Genomic DNA, 20,173 nt, shown 5'->3' with positions numbered 1-20,173 from the left:
AAAAACCTCAAAACGACTCTTTAGTTACAATTTACAGTAAAAGGAATAGACTGACAGACAGATTAAAAACTTTATTTAACCTTATAACACAATTCCTTAAATAAAAAAAACTATTTGCATCAAAATTTATAAAAACAGGGAAATCGTTTTTTTTTTTTTTTTTTTTTTTATTTAGTCAAAAACATCTACATGAAAAAATACTCTCAGAGAGGATAGCAAAGGTGTACATGAATAGATAAAGATCAATTAATAAAAGAAAAACAAAAAAGTAAGACAACTATCAGGGGATTTATCTCAGCAAACATTTAAATAAAACATAGACAGAGCCATAGAAATAATAAAAACAAAAAGGTGAATGCGCTTAGAATAGCAGATGTTTGGAGAAATCAATTCTCAATTTTTCGGCATATTTGTCATTTTTAAAAATCTTTTTAAGAGAAGAAAAATAGGTTTTAAAGTAATTAATAAACCAGTGAAAGGAAGGTTTAGAATTTCTCCATTTAGCACAGTGGATATGAAGGGAAATCGTTTTTTGTAAGCATATAATTTCCACTGATCAGGGGCGGAGCTAGATGCCCTTAGCCAATCATTGGCCACCCCTATCATTTTTTCCCCTCTAATACAGATGGTGGCAGCAGTAATACTCTCCAATGGAGTATTAATTTTAATTTTTCATATATTATTCAATATTTTTTATATATATTAATAATTTCTTGACAACAAAAAAAACTGTGGTTAATTATACACATCAATATACTAATATTAAAGATGATAAGTACAGAATTCATGCTCTTCTCAGAACTAGAATTTGTGTTATAGGGGTAAAGAGATAATGATCAGTCTCTGTGAGTCATCTAAGAGTCTTTAGTGAAATCATAGATGAATAACTATTTTAATAAAAACGTATTAAATGATTAATTTATTTAGATATTTGTACTTGTAAATATTAATTTTATGCAGAATGATTATGGATAAAAGCAGGCATGTAATGACAATAGAAAAGATGTTCTCCCCAGAACTCAAACCTGAAAGAATTTTTTCCACTATACCTTTAATCTAGCAAGCACAGATGTTTAAATACATGCGTATATTTGTTAGCAAAGGCTGTAGGAAAGTAGAGTAATTCTCATATTAGGCTTGACCCTGAGGTTCTGGGGGCCTACCCACCTTCAGCCACCCCTCAGTTTACATTGGTTATTGCCTGGCCACCCCTATAAACCTTTCTGGCTACGCCTCTGCCACTGATGCCTTTACACTATTCTTAAAATATAGTTCAAAATTTATTTTAAAACAGATAAAATTAACCAAACCCAAACTGTTCTGACATAGGCGGTTCTAGATAGGGACCGAAAGTCACAAGGGCCCCTGTACTTTGGGGGTAGTACTGATTACATATTTTATGATGATATGCACTGGCACAGAAACCATAACTTGGATTTAATTTGTTTTTTTCTTTTACAGTTTTTTAGACAGTTTATTTAAGGTGTTGAACTTTTAGTTTTAGCTGCAGTGGTACGGAATCACGGTTTTGTTCTGTTATATCTGGAGTATCCAGATATAACAGCTTTGGTTTTCCCAGGTTTGGTTCTGGGTCTCACTTAATGTGGCAAACTCTGAACTGTTTTTTGTGTGTGGATTATTTAGTTCTGTACCCCCATGAAAAAAAAAACAAAAAAACTTGGCCATGTTCATAGAAAAGGGAGGAACAAAGTAATTGACATCCAATAGTCTGGAAAGTGTTATAAAACCACTTGAAAGCTTCGAGACTTGAACAAACCGTGATCCATAAAAGCATAAAGTAAACTTGAAACAGTAATAAGCTGTCTATAGAGCTGCCATCAGACCAAAATAACTCCTATAACACATCAGCAAATAATGCAGGAGGTCACAAAGAAACCCAGAATAACATTTAAAGTTTGACCTCACTTTAGGTCAATATTGATATATAATTGAGCAATAAAAAAGAAATAGCAAAACAATGGAAACCTTTGGAGATTTTCAAGTCTGGGATCACTGATCATGAAGTTTGAAAAGGCCCATCTACCTGATATAAAATAAGAAATAGAAAAGACATTTAGAGGAAACGTCCTTGAAACATAATGGGAAAGCACTCTGTGGACTTCAAAGAACAATGACAATCTTTTTGCGAGGTGTGTGTCCTGTTGAATTTGATATAAATTTAACACAACGTTAACAGAACAAAAAAAACTCTTCCTGTCTGCAGTCAAACAGGATTGTGGTCATAAATTTGTCTGGTGTTGCATCAAACCTTCAAGTCCTGGACGAAGGTTCTTATTTAAAACTACTGTCTGCGCACTTTCATCTGGTTTAGTCTGCCGCGGCTTCCGTAGCGTCGTGATCGCGCATGTGCGCGCTTTCAGGAAATCCTATACACTACTGTTTATGCTCTAAAAACATTCTAAATGACTTCGTTTCGAGTAAATTCTGGACGCTACCCACTCAGGAAACTTGGAATACATTGGACGAGGAGTATGGAGGAATATTGAAACGTTTTTTGTGGACTTTTATGGACCTTTCTGCCTCGGGCGCCATAGACCTCCATTATTTGAATGTCAGCAGACAGCAAGAAGCCTCCCAGATCTCCAGATGCATTTGAGATATCAAAAAAGTATTCCAGAGTGTTGTTCAGCATGGGGGTGAGTAGAAAATGAAGGCTAATCATGTTTTGGGTGTACTATTCCTTTAAGTGGAATCGTAAATTGTATTTATTAATCTGTTACTATTTCTAAATGAAGATTTAAACACCAAATTCATAAATCTGATTATAAATACCTCTATAATATTTTTTTTTTTTATTTTATTTTTTAAATTTCAGTTATTGCTGTTTAATATCAGAAGCATTTTACATATATTGTATTAAAGTAAAAAAACCTGTGGCTTATTATTTAAAAAAGATATAGTTAATATTATATTTAAAAAAATAAAATCAGAGACTTTTTCTAGATTTAACCGAGTTACTAGTCTGCATTTACCAAAACACTCAGACTGTAATGACAGAGAACTAAATAAATTAAAATGTTCATGATAGCGATACATAAAAAAAAATAAGTAAATAAATAAATAAATAAATTGGAGACATGGTAAACAGATAAACATTTGTGCCTTAATGAGGTTACAGAGTAATGTTACCAAGACGCTTTTGGCATTTTTAAAGGTGTAAAATAAGTTTATGTTAATATTCTATAACAAATGTGAATAAAAAACTATCAGCAACAGCTTAGATACGTTACAAAAAGGCCCTTAAAATGTGTTAAAATATAAACAAATAAAAGTGTTGCATTGTTCATTGTATTTTCATTGTCTTGCAGAGATATTGCTGGGATCTGGTTTAAAGTAGGGGGAGCCTGTGAGGGATTGGTCAAGTCAGCTGGTTTTATTTTGAAAACCGGAAGTGCTTGTTCGTCACGTCTAACTTCATCCTGTTGGCGATAGGAACTGTGCTGTTTGGTCGGTCGGATGTGGATGGTCGTTTGGTGCATGGCGCGTGTTTTGAAGCTGCTTATGGAGAAATGTCTTGGGCCGTGAGTAGTGAGGAAACAGGAAGCGATTCTTGTGGGATGGAAGAGGGAAATAGTGACAATGAAGGGTGGAAGATAGCAACATCAAAAAATGAGAAAAAGCGGAAAAAACAGAGATCAGTTCAAGGGGAATCTAGTTCAGAACAATCCAGTGATGATCATTCCATACATTCCACAGCACAACAAAATGAATTCAAAGTCATATTCAAAGTCGTTAATCAGGCAGACTCTTTTACAAATTGGAATCCGGTTCACTTAACAAAAACCATCAATAAACTTGTCGGAGAAGTCAGAGGTGCCAGAATTCTGTACAGTGGAGACCTGCTAATTAACTGCAGAGACAGCGCCCAGCAAGGCAAAGCAATACGGATCAACAAAATTGACGGGATAAGAGTTCAGTGCAGCCTAATGGAGAACAAAAAGATCAGCAGGGGAGTCATTGGAGGAGTTCCTCTAAAAATTTCTGAAAAAGAGATTCTGGAAAACATAAGCGGTGCAAAAGTAAAAGAAGTAAAACGGTTAAAAACAACAAGAAACGGAGAAAGATCTGACAGTTTATCAGTGCTAATTAAATTTGAGGAAGAGCAATTACCAAGCAAAGTATTCATCGGTTACATAAGCTATAATGTCAAAATCTACAATCCTCCACCATTGAGATGTTTCAAATGCCAAAAATTCGGTCACATTGCAGCAGTTTGTAAAGGGAAACAGAGGTGTGGAAGGTGTGCAGGAGAACACGAATATGGTAAATGTGGAAAAGAAGCTATAATAAAATGCTGTAATTGTGGTGGAGAACATACTGCTGCTTATCGCGGCTGTGAAGCAAGCAAAAGGTCTGAGGAAATTAAAAAAATGAAATTTGAGCTCGGAATAACCTACGCTGAAGCTGCAAAAAGGATCCCATCTCAGTCAGAAAAACCCAAACCTACAGTTCAACACACGGCAAATTCCAAACCTCTAGAGAATCAAAAAATTGATGAAGACTCACTTATTGTTAAAAAGACAAATTTTGTTCTTTTCATGGTAGAAGTAATTAATTGTACTGCACAGACAACAAAAAAAACGGAAAAAATCAAAATAATAGTGAAGGCTGCAGAAAAATATCTGGACATTAAAGATTTGAACTGGGAGATGGTTGGAAGTATGATGGGAGGACCGATGGGACCATCAGAAACTGGCAGAGTTAAGATGACCTAGAGTAAATTAAAAATTATATGGGCAAATGTGATTTAGTATTATGTTGGTTTAAGTTACACAGGTTTTTTTTTTTTTTTTTTTTTTTTTTTTTGGGGGGGGGGGGGGGGTGAATCGTTTTCTGTTTTCTTGCTTTACTCCATATCAGTTGGTGGCGGTAATGCACAATTCACAAGTCTGCCAACCGCCATAAAACCCCATAAGAAGAAGAAGAAGGGATTGGTCAACCAGTCACAGGATGATGGGGGAAAAAAATCCACTTAGATCGTTCCGTAATTCAGAGCAGCAGCTGCGGCTTCAGGGAGATTTTTAACTCTACAATTATGGTAAGTTTGACTGTTTCCGGTCCAAAGAGCTGCTTCTCTTTACGCCTCACAGGCTTAGACCCTCAGCGGGAACAGACAAGAAGTTTTTGGGAGTTTTCATGCGAAGTGATATGATTGTGAAGCGTTAGCCTGCTAGCCTAGCATTATTTCCACCTACTGTATAGTGGATGACGTGTTCGCCGTAAGCACGAGCCACTTCCGGTGGGGTTTAAAAAAGAAAAGAAAAGACCTAAACCAAATCCGAGGCTAAAATTGTGTTTTCATCATCTGTATTGTTTTTATCTTAATTTAAGAAACATATTCGTTTGTTTGTTTAATTTTAAATTGATTTAATTACATATACCGTATAATAATTGACAATTAACTGTTCTATTTGGTTCAGGGTTCCCAGACATTTCTCAGTTTTCTGAAAAAGTCTGAAATTTGACTCATATTTTACAGGTTTGGGTTAACATCATAAAGTTAGAGAAGAGGATTAGGCCCGCTAAAAAATAAAAAAATGTAACTGATTTTTACATTTTACTTCAATATAAAATGAGAAAAAAGTCACAATTTTAACTTTAATCTCAGAATTCTGACTTTTTCTCACAATTCTGACAGAATTCTGACAGCTGTCTGACAACATGTTAGCATCAAGCCATAGCCATGTCTATTTTAGAGACTAAACTAGCTATCTTTTTTTAAAATCACTTTCTGATCTTCCATTACTGAAATAGCATCAACGGGACCCCTCGTGCACGTAAAAAGTTGCCTAATTCCATCATTTTTCACCAATGTGTTCCTGTTCCTCCCAAACTACTCACATCTTTGTCAGTGAAGCTGAGTGCTCCACATCTCTTCCTTCATGGGGCCCATCTACATTAAGATCCACAATTCTGAGATTAAAGTTGGAATTCTGAGATTAAAGTTGGAATTCTGAGAGTAAAGTTGGAATTCTGAGAGTAAAGTCAGAATCCTGAGATTAAAGTCGGAATTCTGAGATTAAAGTCGGAATTCTGAGATTAAAGGTGGAGTTCTGAGATTAAAGTCAGAATCCTGAGATTAAAGTCGGAATTCTGAGATTAAAGTCGGAATTCTGAGATTAAAGGTGGAGTTCTGAGATTAAAGTTGGAATTCTGAGAGTAAAGTTGGAATTCTGAGAGTAAAGTTGGAATTCTGAGAGTAAAGTCAGAATCCTGAGATTAAAGTCGGAATCCTGAGATTAAAGTCTGAATTCTGACTTATTTTTCCATATGAAACTGAAAATATATTTAAAAATCTGTTAACTAACCCTAATCCCCTTCCGTGTAAAGTAGTGGAATGTGGCAGACATATTTCCAGGATATCTTCTAAAAATTGTATTCATCTATTTTCAGTCTCCTAATCCCAGTTTGTTGCTGCCATTAACGGCGTTACCTTGTTTAATAGACGTCTACCAGATGCTTTTATTTTGAAATGCAGTAAGTTGTGTTTCCTGTCTGAATGTGCGGTATCCTTCCCGCAGAAGGTTGTAGTTCTGGGTTTGAACACGTCTGGCTGCTGACTTGTTTATGGCGATGAGCTTTCAGTCTGCGTGTTTGAACATGTGCTGCTCTGTCTGTCTGTCAATATAATTATCATTCACTATCCTGACATGAGAGGCACTGATGGTGGGATTAGAACAGGCTAATCAGGGATTATCAGCCCCTCTGGCCACAGCGATCGGACAATCCAAAGGAATGTGAATAAATGTAGCAGGCGGTGCTCTCCTGTTCTTTTATTAAAACCCGTCGGTTTTTCTTTAAACAGCCAAACCCTCAGAGGCAGCAATCTCCTCTTAATCTGTGAGGATCTCTCCAAGGGCTCAGTGAAATCCTGACTCCCAGCAGCCATCTGTTCTGTCAGGAAGGTGCAATCAAAGATGTGCAGAGAGTCTGGGTGTTTTTATGTTTTTGTGAAGTGGTTATGTAATTCCGTGCCTGTGGACGTGACACAGACCGATAATATCCTGTTCAGGCTGGTGTTTCGCTCTGGATTCAGATCGGTCAGATTGCACGATTGCAGAAAGTTGAATTAGAAACTGTTGTTGATTCCAACAAAGGAAAACTCTCAGCTGCTGCTTTTCTATGCATCTTTTGATAAGTAGTAAAATATTATATTATTTTTTCCCCACTATAATAATGGAAATACCAGTTTTGAAAAAGCTTAGTGATATTCTTACAAGAAAAAATCCTGCAGTTCATTAAAAATAATGTGACATACTGGTATGTATGTAAGATATATTTACTATATGCAAAAATGAAAAAGAACCCCAACACCCCCCCCCCCCCCAAAAAAAAATAAAAAATAAAATAAAGTATTTTTCCAGGATCCCAGTGTGCAAAATGTAAATTTTTTGCAGTTCTACTTTTGAGAGACTAACACAATCATAACTGATATTTGCTGTTTAATTAGAGCCAATAATTAGCTGCTTAACGAACATACTGACGTTACAAATGTTTTACATACTGAAGTATTTGGAGAGCAAAATATCTTTGACTGAATAACTTCAAGTGAGAAAAGCACACAGGAGTTTTCTCTGAGCAACCCGATAGACAGGTTAGCAGCAACAGGTGAAGGAGGGGTGGTGCTTTATGTTCTTTTTACTGGGAGGAAACTTCAGACACTCCCAACACAATCCATTGCTTTCTACTAAGAGGACTTTAAACCTTTAAAAGGACTTGTTTTCATTCTTTTTTAGCACTTTGGAAACTCCTAAATTTTTAAAACCCCAGAAGAAGTTGGTACTGTTTACGAGGCTGTTATAACCTCCTGCTTATGAAGTTATGCATCATCAGTATCTTCAGTGTTCACCAGCTTCTGTACCAAGAAGGAGGGGAAACTTATTATCAATTTAAACTAGCCTTTGTTATTTAGTTTTTATATTTTGCAGAACATTTGCTGCCATGGCAGAAATACAATTTCAGCAAACACTTGTTGTTGGCAGAGGTTGGGCCAGATTGTAAAAGGAAATTGTAAAAAGGTGGGGCAAGTTTGCAAAAAATGACAAGAGGCATTTTATTTAAACTGTTGCTATAACAGAATAGAAACAGTTAATCCAACACAAAAAAATGAACTAAAACAGTCATAGTGCTTTCATTTCCATAGTTATTGTTAGTGGTGTGCACAGACTTTTTGAAGGTCAGAGGTGGAAAAAAAGGTACATATAGTTTACTTTAGCACGCGTTTTTTAGGCTTGCAAGTGGGCGATTTAACAGGTGTTTTTTTTTTTTTTTTTTTTTTTTTACAGCAGTAGTGGCTCTTTTTTTAAAGTAGGCTGACAGGAAAGGGGGAATGAGAGAGGAGGAGAGACATGTGGCAAAGGACCACAGGCCTGATTCGAACCTTGGCCAGCTGCTTAGCAGGCATTTTGGCTTCCAAGTCGGCTCGTTAGCACATGCTTTCTATTAAGGTACTAATAATTAGTCAGACTGTCTGCTCATGAAGAGGCTGCAGTTAGCTGCTTAACAGACATGCTGTGGCAGCTGTGACATGCTGTAGGTCCTCCATTAGTTTGTAAGTCATGTGTTTTTTTGTTTTTTTTTCATCACCAGAAAAGCTTCCAAAATAATTTATTTTTTATGAATAAAAACATTTTTGTCGATGACTTTCATCTGGCAGATTCAGCTATTGCGATGGGAGTTTACATAAAAGAAATTCCTGCATTTTCTTATTAGACTTTATGATCTGTAAAAATGGAAAGATTTTAAATTTCTGTGGTAATAAAACCAGGAATAAAAAACAAACAAAATGCATTGTTTTTAGTCAAGGAATTTGTGTTTAGCTTTGCCGCCACCTCATACCATATCAGAGATTTTCTAATTAAGGCTAAAAAAACACCTCATAAAGGAAAACAAGCAAACAGGTGAATGAGGAGGAAGATGTGATAACGGTGAACTCTGATGAGTCTGCAGGGTTGTTGTTCTTAAGCTTTGGAGAATATTTGCCTGTTTGCCCCGAAGGCCGACATCAGAGGGACAATAGGTGGAAGTGAGGAGGCACTTCCTGTTTTACATTCGAAACAACTGTTTATATAAAGGGGACAAGATTTGATCGGATTAAATCTTCCCTCAAAATAAAGACTAAGCCTTGTCTGTATTTAATTATTTAAAACAGATGATGATACACAGTAGATCAATAGAATTTTATGGGTTTTCATAATAAACGCATCAAGGCAGTAGTGTCATTATCAGTGTTGTTGCTCCTGTTCAGTTCCTGTTCTTCCCCATCATATCATTATTTTTTATTTTAATGCAAATTACTTGTAGACTCCTGCACTGCTGCACCTTTACATAAGATTAACAAATTAAAGAGAAAAAGCTGCATTAAAGCTACAACTGATTTGATGCTTTAAACGTTCCATTAAGGTAAATATGTAATTTTATTTTTGTTCACATTTTCTGTTTTATGAGCAAAAGCAAAAAATATTATATCATACTCGCAAATGTTTTTAAGATTTAAACTAATGATATATTAAATTAGAATAAAAGATGGCAAATGTAGTTTAGTTTATTGTACCATTTTATTTTTAGATATTTAAGATACATGCTTGACTTATTTCAGTCATTTTCGTAATCTCTGCATTTGTTATTTTTTTTTATTTTCCCCAATCAGAGTGAATCACTGGTTGTGTGTGATGTGGATGAAAATCTGGTGAAGAAGCTGAAGGAGTTCCGCTTCCGGAAGGAAACCAATAATGCCGCCATCATCAGTGAGTGGTCCGCCTTTTTCTGCTCCTTCGTTATTTAGGTTTGGTCCTGTGTTCATCCTGGAGGAAGCTTGGATCTTCTCCAAATTCAGCCTTCTAAAGATCCAACATGGTTTAAGAGCAAAATGAAGTGTATACACTTTTAATCATATGATTTCCCAAATTAGTGCCTGATAAAAATGTAGATAATAAAAAAAAACCTGCAACGGATTTGACACCTTAATTAATTGATAAAGATGAAGCCAAATTGAAAGAAATGTCCTTAAGATACCAAACTATACCTGATGTTTTAACAGGATTTAGAAGGGAAGGTGCCGCTAATGCAAGCATCTATTTAACCTCATTTCCAGTGAATGTTTCCACCTCACTTTGCTGGTTTGCTGCATGTAGATGTGAGATAAAACCAAAGTAAAAGATACCAGCAAGGAAATAAGGGAACCAGATTATGAGGTTATGAGGTCTAGCTGCCTGTCGTTCTCCGTATAGGAAAAAAACCTAAAGGCTCCTAAGGGACCGTTAACAAAACCCTGCAAACCAGTGTTAATTTTGACAGCAAATTCTGATTTAGTCTTAGTCTTAGTCTTTTGAATAACACACCATTTAGTTTTAGTCATATTTCAGTCATCTGAAATCTTTTAGTCTTAGTGTAGTTTTTGTTGACTAAATGTCAAAAGAGTTTTAGTCTTAGTCTAGTCTTAAGTCTTTTAGTCTTAGTTTAGTCTCATTCTAGATTGGAATTAGACTTGAATTTCCCCTTGGGGATAAATAAAGTATCTATCTAGATTTAGACACAGATTGAAAAGTTACAGATACAAAACATGTATTTTATTTTGAATTTCAAAAAGATTAACTGTGGCTTTGCTCCCTGAAAAAGTGCATTCTCCCTGAATGATATGCAATGCATATAACATTTTCAAGATGTTATTATTGAAATGGATAAACCACTAAAAAAAATTGTCTATTTTATTTCAAGTTTAGCGCAAACACTGCGGTTAATCAAATAAAAAATAACCTTGTATGCTTAGCGTGTATGCTTACCTTCGCAAGTATCTCTGGATGAGTCGTCTGCGTTTCAAGTTGGTGATGTTTTTTCCGGATATTTTGGCTCCACACGGTTTGCAGGCTGTCTTGTTGTCCTTAGTGTCATGTGTGAAGTGTGCCCAGATATCAACTCTTCTTTTTCGCCCTAGCTGTTGTAACATCTCTATTATTCATTTGATTTTTGAAAGGCTACTACTGCTACGAAAATGCTGCTTCTATGCTTCAACCATACGCGCTCTCTTCTTCTTCTCCTTCTTCGCACAGCTTTATGGCGCATTACCGCCACCTGGATTCCTTTCTATGGCGGTTGGCAACTAACTTTTGATTGGATTTCTTCCCAACTTGTCCCACAAAAAAAGTAATTCTGATAGGTTCACCATGCGTCCCTCCCTAATAGTTTAGTCTCGTTTTTATTCGTTGACTAAAGTGTCAGTTATTTTCGTAATAGTCTTAGTCATCATATCTCACTTTTTATTTAGTTTTTATTTAGTTTAAGTCCGTGTAAAAGGTTCGTTGACGAGTATTTTTCGTCATAGTCTTCGTCAACAAAATTAACACTTCTGCAAACAGTGGGGAAGTTGGAGCTTTAGGTGTTTTTTTTTTCATTTATTGTGTTTTTATTATACAAATAATGACCATGTGAGTACAGTGAACCCTCACTATAACGCGGTTCACTATTCACGGTCTCGCTGCTTCACGGATTTGCATCATGCATTGTGTTCTGCATTCTGATTGGCTAAACACTCTCTTGGCGCCTTTTCCCTAATGTGCCTCAATAACAGCATTTCGGTTTATAAGGATCTTTTGGCCCAGAAGAACAAAAGAGCGACAACAACTATTGATAACTATGTTCTTCTCTCCTAAAAACAAACCTGCACCGCAGGCTTTAGAAGGAAAAAACGCCACAGAGCAGAGTCAGGATGCAGCAGTGAAATACTCTTCTGTACACGTCAGTCACTATTTGTCCTACTGTACTTTCTATTTTTTATTTCATAATCATTTTTCATTTTCTCCCGTTCCAATTCGTCACGGCTGGGGTGATGCTGATCCCCACAATATTAACCCTTCAGTTCATATTGATGATTAAAATGTTTTATTTTTTAATAACTATATTATTTTACAGTACAGTACAGTAGTTATTTGTAAAAAAAAAAAAAAAAAAAGCAATTGTTTGTACAGTACTTTTATTTGTTAAACAAATGCTTGGGCCTGTAAAAAGTTTTCGTTTAATTTTAATGTTTTATGGAGTATTTCATTGTATAATAACTGTAAAAAAAAATAAAGGTTTCTACTTCACGGATTTCGCGGGTTCTTTTTGGAACGTAACCCAGCGATAAACGAGGGTTCACTGTATTTGACAATCCAAAGTCAGTGTCCCAGCATGTTTACACATATTTGCCAAATAATCTGATTCTGAAAGAGGCTAAAACACAAATTCTCACCCTATGAATTATGTGCTTATTTCTAAAGGGTTTCATGTTTTCATTGATGTGAAAATGTTTTTTTGTGTGTATTAAAATTGAAAATGTATTTAAGTAATCATAGATCTTTTCAACACTGGAAGCTTTTATGAACGGGACCAGAAGAACAACATTCCTCTCATACCAGAAGTTTAACCTAATTTAAAGGCCGGATTGCTACTTTGATTTTGTTCCATTTTCTTTAGTCTTATTAGTTTCCTCTCAAACATTTTCATACTTCATTTATTCAAGATTACCTTAAACATCTAAAGCCATGCATCATTTAGCATGTTAGCATGTCTAAATGCAGCGGGGTGTAGAGTTGCATGGATCAAAACAAAACAAAACTCTCTCCTCTGCCTTATTGGCTTAATTATGTCCTTTCTGAAAATGGACAGAAATTAATATTTCTTTAAAATATTGGTTTCCATCCCTCTAAAACTTTCATCTTTTATCCCTTCAGATTCAATTGTTGACTTTGTTGTTTTTGTCCTTCAGTGAAGATTGATAAAGACAAGCAGCTGGTTATTCTTGATGAAGAGCATGAGGTAAGTTATTTGTTTTAATATGCTTTGAAATACATTTTTTTTTGCTTTCTTTTTAAATTATGATGAAATATTAAGCCTTCTGAACAAAATGTTTCCTTTAGGACATATCTCCTGATGAGCTAAAGGATCTCCTGCCTGAGCGACAACCCAGATATCCTTTGAATTGAATCTGAATGCTGATATTGCTTTCTGTAAAATGGAATTACACATTATTGAGTAAAAACACGCGTAGCATCCTTAGCAGAGCGAAACATTTGTCGTCTACAGTTATAAGTATTTTCATGATGATGGACGGACATCCTTTCCGCTCTGCTTCATCTTCTCCAGTCCAGTGGGTAAGTCTATTTCTGCTCCATAGGGGGCGACGTCCTGCAGCTTTAAACTTGGATCTGCTCCTGCAAAACAAATCCAGGCTGTTAGCATGTTTCTGTAGAAACTGATTGCATGCTCACATTTTAATTAAATTAAATCCGACCGTCTGAGAGTTGCAGGGCACTGGGATGTTGAGGCTCTTTATTGGATGCAAACATTCCGGTGCATTCAGACACCGTGCCCTATTTGATGATGCCTTCCAGGTTATAAATGCTGCATCTGAAATCTACCCTGGAAAAAATCAAAATCTAGATAAGTCATTTATTCAAGATAATTTACACTTAAAACAAGAAAAAACAATTGAATTGTCTTATTTCAAGTGCATATTATTTAATTATCTTATTTTAAGAGTAAAAATAGTCATTACATCTGCAAACTATCTCATTTACCAACTCAAAATAAGGATTAATACGCTTAATTTAAGATATTTTTACTTATTTCTAGATTGTTTTTCCAGTGCAGTCTGTGAACTCCCTACAGGTCTTGTGGAAATCACCACGGACACCGCATCAGTCTGATTTCACCTTTACAGTTGCTCTTGTAACACCATTATTTGTGGTTGGCAGGTTGTAGACCAGAGCAGCAGATGATGTACGCAGGAAGCAAAAACAAACTGGTGCAAACGGCTGAAATGACCAAGGTTTGTGAATCTTTTTCTGTGTGAAGCATAGCTCTCTGTATGCTTTGGTGTCTGCTTCGACGTGCTCAAAATATCAACTAATAATAATAACTCTCCTTTTTACAAGCAGGATTTTTTTAGTATTAGTAGTTACAATTAGAACAAAAATGAAAATATCCTCTGTCACCCCTGAGAAATGAATCAAATATGTTCTGTTCAGATGTTTTTAACCATTTAGATGTTTATGCCCTGAAATATAATCACCTACTTTTGGTGAAAAGGTCAAACATATTCCAAGGTAGAGAATCCATCTTGCAGGGGTTATACTTTATTCCACAGAAGATTCGATCTTTGATCCTTTTCTCGGTCAGGGTTTCCGCGGGTCATTAAAAATCATAAAAAGTCATTAAATAATTTTTTTAAATTAAAGACCTTAATTGGCATTAAAATTCATAAAAACAGATGGGTTCTGTTTTATTCTGGACTGGTTTTGATAGAGGATTAGGACTGATATTCATGAGGAGGTAAGTTGATGAGTGATCAACAACTCGGACCCCTCCTCAGTCATAACAAACTGTGGTTGAAACAGGGTCAACCTCAGCGACTGGTTACAGTGAAAATGAGGGAACATTTTGGTCAGAAATGCAGTGTTGGGTCAAAAGGTGACACTAGAACCATTTGGATCCAATCAGTCATAAAGGACTGACAGCAAGGCTTATGTAGCTGAGCAACCCTCTCAGGTGAAACTATGAGAGCCATTTTAGGTCATCAAGGGCTTGAAAGGGGAAGACGGCCATACGATTTGAATACGTTTTATAAAATGAAATAATAGACAGACATCTCACTGGGACATTATAAAAGCTGTTTTTCTTTTTGACAGGTTTTTGAGATCAGGAACACAGACGACCTTTCAGAGGAGTGGCTCAAAGAGAAACTTGGATTCTTTCGCTAAAGCCGTCTCATCCGTAGGTTTGGGATGCGAGGAAGATCCTGAATGCACAACCTGCATCATCTTTCCAGAAGAACACAGATGTTACCTTCCTCTGGGTGGACCTGATTTAAATAGTCTTTGCATGTAATCTGTCATCAGCGGCCATATTGATGGGGTTTAAGATGATTTTTTATTACAGATCGACATGTATCAGAAGGTTGAGACAGTTATAGCAGTTATAGTATCTAAACCCGTTTGGTCGCCTCAGTCTGCAAATGCTATTTGACGCAGGCCTGCCTTTGCCTCCATCTCTCCATGTGCCAGTGTGATGTGTCTGTACTGAATTAACACTCCCATAGATCTTAAAGTGAACAGAAAGTAAACGTGCGTGTCCGCCTTACCGACTCATGCTCATCCAGGAGAATCTTCCTAACGAGTTTCTGTTTCCTTAAGAAGTTTACGACTTTGTAACTGAGACCTTCCTTAGTTTATCTGTTTTTTTTTTTAAAACCTTTTTCCCATGTTTTTTTTTTGTTGTAAATCTAGTCTGTTTTTATTTTTTATATTATTTCTGCTTGTAAGTTAGATATAAGTTTTACTTAGAGCTACGTTTCCTTTTTCCTTCCTACCAGATTAGTTTAAATGGTCGTTGCTAGAACTTTGAAAACACTACTGATCTCTGTCAGTCTCCCCAGGAGCAGCCTTTGCACCAACTTAACTTTTTTACCTTTTGTCCCATTAAGCTCAGACTCGGTCTCGACTGTCCTGTTTGTTAAATAATCTTCTGAAACAAACGGCTGACATTTTCACGGATATTTACTTCTAATCTGACATTTGAGGATTTTTCTGTAGGTTTAAAGGGGCAATAAACACACATCAGTGGCAGCTGCTGCTCTCTGAAACTGGAGGCTCTATGGTGTTAATTAAATCCAAACATCACCTACTGCATTAAAAAATTGAAACGCATAAAACACATCATGCGTGAAAATAGCTGTTGTGAAGCGCTCTGAAATAATAAACTCCCAAAAACAATGGCAGGAGTTCAGAACCAGATGACTGATCTGACTGATAACTTTTCCCTCAAATTACGTGGAAAACCTCCTCGCTGTCTGACCGCTGTCAGTCATATGTCCTTGAATATGTTAGCCAATCAGCATCGAGCAGCTAGCTGCTCTATAGAGGTTTAGCCTCACTGGAAATGACGTATTTTGGCTTGTTATCCAATCAGGGCTCTACGTTCTCGCTGCTTACCTCAGTAGACGGAGGCTCAAACCTCAACAAGGTCCCTGCTGATTCAGCGCGGCCTCAACAGCTGATCAATGGCGGCATCCTCATGAAATCCGCCATATTTTAGTGCATATTTAATGCAGTTTAATCAGCACTGTTATGAAGTCTGACAATGCATATTTTACCAATCATTTACAGGGGACTTTTGCCTCACTAGCATTCAATGAGAAATCCCCACTGATTCACATGCATGCCACACTTTTCAGATTTCTATTTTTAAAAGATTTTTTTTTTTATCGTGTATTTTCTTAATTCACTTTATTTTGGTCCTTCAAAGCGGCTTTTAAAATGTTAGGGAATTGAATATTGTTTACAAATGTAAAGGTAAAAAAAACAAAGGATTGGTTATGTGGATTTTTTTGCGCACTATCTTGATTCCAGCACTACAAGTTATCATATTTTTTAAAAATAGAAATTTAAAATAAGCAAAGATGACTCTTAGGTCTGTAAATGTTTGTGATCCCTCCTTGGCCTTTCACATAAAACACCTAGAAATGACAGATTGCAGTTTTAATGTTGCATCTTGCAGAAAAGCTTAAAGCTCTTTTGGAGGACTGCAGCCTGTTGGTTTGACTTTGGATGTTTTATTCCGGTTAAATGGAGAGAATAGGCCAAGCATGGATATAATCTTTGATCTGCATGTTGGTCACTCGGTTCATATTCAGGGTACAACGTTTCCAAAAACATTCCAGATGCAAACTTTTTTATTTTGACGTGGATGGTAACATGTGCCCGTCTTTAATCTACTGGATTACCGTCTCTTTACAGGATATATTATCGTCCATTAGAATTCCTGCTGTTTACTGAATGTTGATTGATGCTCATGTAAAGCCACTTTATTTGCCTCGTTGCTGCTTCAGCCTGCAGAATAATGTTGCAACTCCACAGAAGGCTGGTTGTGCTTTATGTTTTTGGATGTTTAAACTTTCAGTGAAAATCCAGTATAGCTTCTTTATTCTGACGTTTAGCAGCTGATCATTTAAAGTTCCAGTTTTCAAGCCCTGTGTCTAGTCACTGACTATAAAATGAGTTTCAGTTCATCTATATTCTGTTCCAGAGCAGGATATTAGTTTTTCTGTACATCCTGGATCTGATGCAAAGTACAATGATAAGCCGCCCGTCTGTATCACCATCTTACTATTCTGTCGCCCTTCCCACGATTTAAAACTAACAAATATTCATTGTGATTCCAGAGAAGTGGCGTAGTGAGTCAGGTTTAATCTGGTTTAGGTTAAAGCAGTGGTGCCCTTCCTCCACCTGTTACTGCACATTGCAAGTGTGCTAAAAAAAATAAAATTTTCTCTCATATAGGTCCTTTCCTTTTTGGCGAGGTGTTTTGGAAAGATTTCCGCTTTAGAAAATCAAGAACAAGTAATTTATTTGAGACCCTTTATTTGTTAACCGTCTAAAACTCTTAACATAATGAAAATCTGAGCTCAATATTTCCAGGAAAATGCAAAGTGAGGTTTCTAAAAACCTTTATTTTCCAAAATGAAAAAAAAAAAATCTTAGTTTCCTTTGAACTGATCAATTTTAGATAGAAGTGATTAAATAATTGTTTATTTTTTTATAAACCCCCAGTCAGCACCATCCTTTTGTCCAAACACCTTCTGGCTAATCTCCATTCCCTAAAAAGCACAATCAAAATGTAAGTCCAGATGTAAGCAGCTTAAAAATATCAAGCACTTAATAAAAGCTACACATGATTGTTTTGTTTTTTTTCTTCCTGTTTTAAGATAATAAGCAATATAGTCTGAATCCTGCCAAAACGTAATTTTGCATGATGATGAGGAAAGCCCTAAAAAATGGATAGTTCAGTAGGATCTCTGATAATTAAAAAAAGGCGTTTTAGAGCTGAATATGTCGGTCAGATCCTTAGAGAGGGAGAAAGACGTTGGCACGTTTGAGCTCCACGTCTCATCAGTGTCGTCTCATGAGACTTTTTTCATTATTTTCTTGAAAGATATGTCACACTGTTAAACTTTTCATTTCTTTTTATCTTCTGTGTTTTGAACGATTCAAAGTGAACAGATAAGTGTCCATGCCAGGAATACAAAAGACAAATGTGGCATTTTATGACTTCAGTCATCTTTTCTCCCGCTTAAGTAACAGAGACAGACATGGCCAGTGAGAAGCCTTATTCTATCTTATTCTATGTCTACTGATAGAAATTAAAGCTTAGGGTTACACTGCCTACATGTTAGAGAAAATCAAGAGCAAAGTTTACTGTTTTACAACATTGTTTTATCCACTAATATTTCATTTCCTTAACTAAATGTCTTCGGTGAATGGAACATCATCCAGGCAGGGCATTGTTGGCAAACTCTGAAATGTATAATGATCTGTTTTGATGTTACATAAAAAAATCTATCTCTAAATTTTCTCACGATGTCAGTAAAGTGAACAGCTACTGTTAAATAGTGCACTGAATGTGAATCATTTCCACTAAACTGTATGGGAAAAATAATCTCACACAGTAGCTCTTTAAAACGAGCAACATCCAGAGCCAGCACTAGGTAGAAGTATTGCTGAGGTAACTCCATGTTTCTTTGTTTTTAGCATCACATTGCAGGCAGGCGAAATGCTTAGTTCTTTCCTTCATGTTTCCTTTCTTCCAATTAGTCGTTAGATTCAGAGTTCAGTAGAAGCATTGTAGTCCTGATCTGTTTCTTTACAGAAATGAAATGTAGTAAACTGTGTTCTGTGTATCAAAATCAACCTCACTTTTTCTTTTTGAGCCTTCCATCTGGTTTTATCCTGTGGATTCCTGAGCTTCTCCTCCTGTGTGTTTAAATTGTTGGAAATTGGGATTTCTGAATCTTTTACTATGATATGCAAATGTTTAGTTTAGCTCAATAAGTGTCCTCTTTGATCAAATAAATGCCTATTTTCTTCCTTTTTATTCAGGCTGAAACATCTATGATAACCAGCTGTCTCATGACATCATTGAAACTTGACATATTTGTATACCTGTGTCTGTCCTGTCCCCAAATAAACTGACAGTGATGTCTACTCTGCTTTTTAGAGTTTTTGTTTATTTTTTATCATAATTAATTGTTTTTTCCTCTAGCATTAAACCACATAAAAAGAAATAGGAAAAAGTATCTGCTGGAAACTTCTGTACTGGGTTCGTTTTAATCGATCTGGATAAGATCTGTTAGAAAACTGTTTGAGGCAGAAAAGAAATTAACACTTTTGCAAAACATTGCTTTACCTGTACTGACTTTAGCCAACTTTATTTACAGTTGATCTAATATTTCAAATTATTTTTATGATTGCGTAGATTTGTATTTATGTAACAATATTATTTTGTACTAATGACCTAGATCCCGTGCTGGTTTTAGATCAAATTTACAAGTGGGTCATGAGTGAGGCCTTTTTTTAGGGCACAGGACAAAAGAATAAATCACACACACGGAATAATACGTAAGAGCACATCATTGGGATTATTAGGTGATCCTCAAAGAAAGTGTTCCAGATAAAATATTACATTTGTTCAAGGATTAAATCAGTGATTGACTCTTCTGTCAGCCCATATCATCGAAGGAAACTGATTAAATAATAACTGGAAAAAATGAAATACATGTATTTGCCCTTAATAAGATAAATAGATATATTAGATATTATGCACTTAAAGCTAAATTAATTTTTTTGTTTTAAAAATAAATGATTTTATATCATTAGCAGATTTTTATAACTATATTTCCAAATCAAGAGAAAATACAGATATTAAAAAACAAAATGACTTACTTATATTTGAAGTTTTGCATTATGTGTTTTCAGAAAAAGGGCCATAAAGGGACCAGGACCAGCTCTACAGAGGCTTTGGCCCCTATTGGCTCCTGTTTAGGACCACCATGCCATAATGGTATCCTGATTCTATGCATTGGGTTTTTTCAAGTATAATTTTTCAATATAGCTACGTAAGTAATGTAATATTTGTAATGGGAGGAGCAAATTTAGTTTTAATCATTTAAGAAGCTATTAAACTCCAATAATATATAAAGGATTTTTTAGATTGTAGGACATGAACTAACCACACGATGGCACTAGTGTATGTGTTAAGTATACCAGCTGGTTAGTCAAGAAGAAATTAGTATTTATTTAAATATTTAATATTAACAGGAATAATTAGGAGGATTTAGTATTTG

The 20,173-nt window shown here is 35.7% G+C and overlaps 1 protein-coding gene across 1 annotated transcript; it reads left to right on the top strand.

Moving 5' to 3' along the window:
- Positions 1 to 4,986: 4,986 nt before the first annotated feature.
- Positions 4,987 to 17,304, top strand: gmfb (glia maturation factor, beta). The gene is made up of 7 exons (XM_038285104.1): positions 4,987 to 5,059; positions 9,671 to 9,767; positions 12,764 to 12,813; positions 12,915 to 12,964; positions 13,066 to 13,148; positions 13,752 to 13,825; positions 14,685 to 17,304. Exons 1-7 carry the CDS (start codon positions 5,057 to 5,059, stop codon positions 14,754 to 14,756), a joined length of 429 nt encoding a protein of 142 aa, XP_038141032.1. The 5' UTR covers positions 4,987 to 5,056; the 3' UTR covers positions 14,757 to 17,304.
- Positions 17,305 to 20,173: the final 2,869 nt, after the last annotated feature.

The sequence above is a fragment of the Cyprinodon tularosa genome, unplaced genomic scaffold, assembly GCF_016077235.1.
Source record: "Cyprinodon tularosa strain WSP-4 unplaced genomic scaffold, ASM1607723v1 ctg207, whole genome shotgun sequence".
NCBI classification, from domain to species: Eukaryota; Metazoa; Chordata; class Actinopteri; order Cyprinodontiformes; family Cyprinodontidae; genus Cyprinodon; species Cyprinodon tularosa.
The sequence above is the reverse complement of the archived record's forward strand: the minus strand, read 5'-3'. Positions and strand labels throughout refer to the sequence as shown.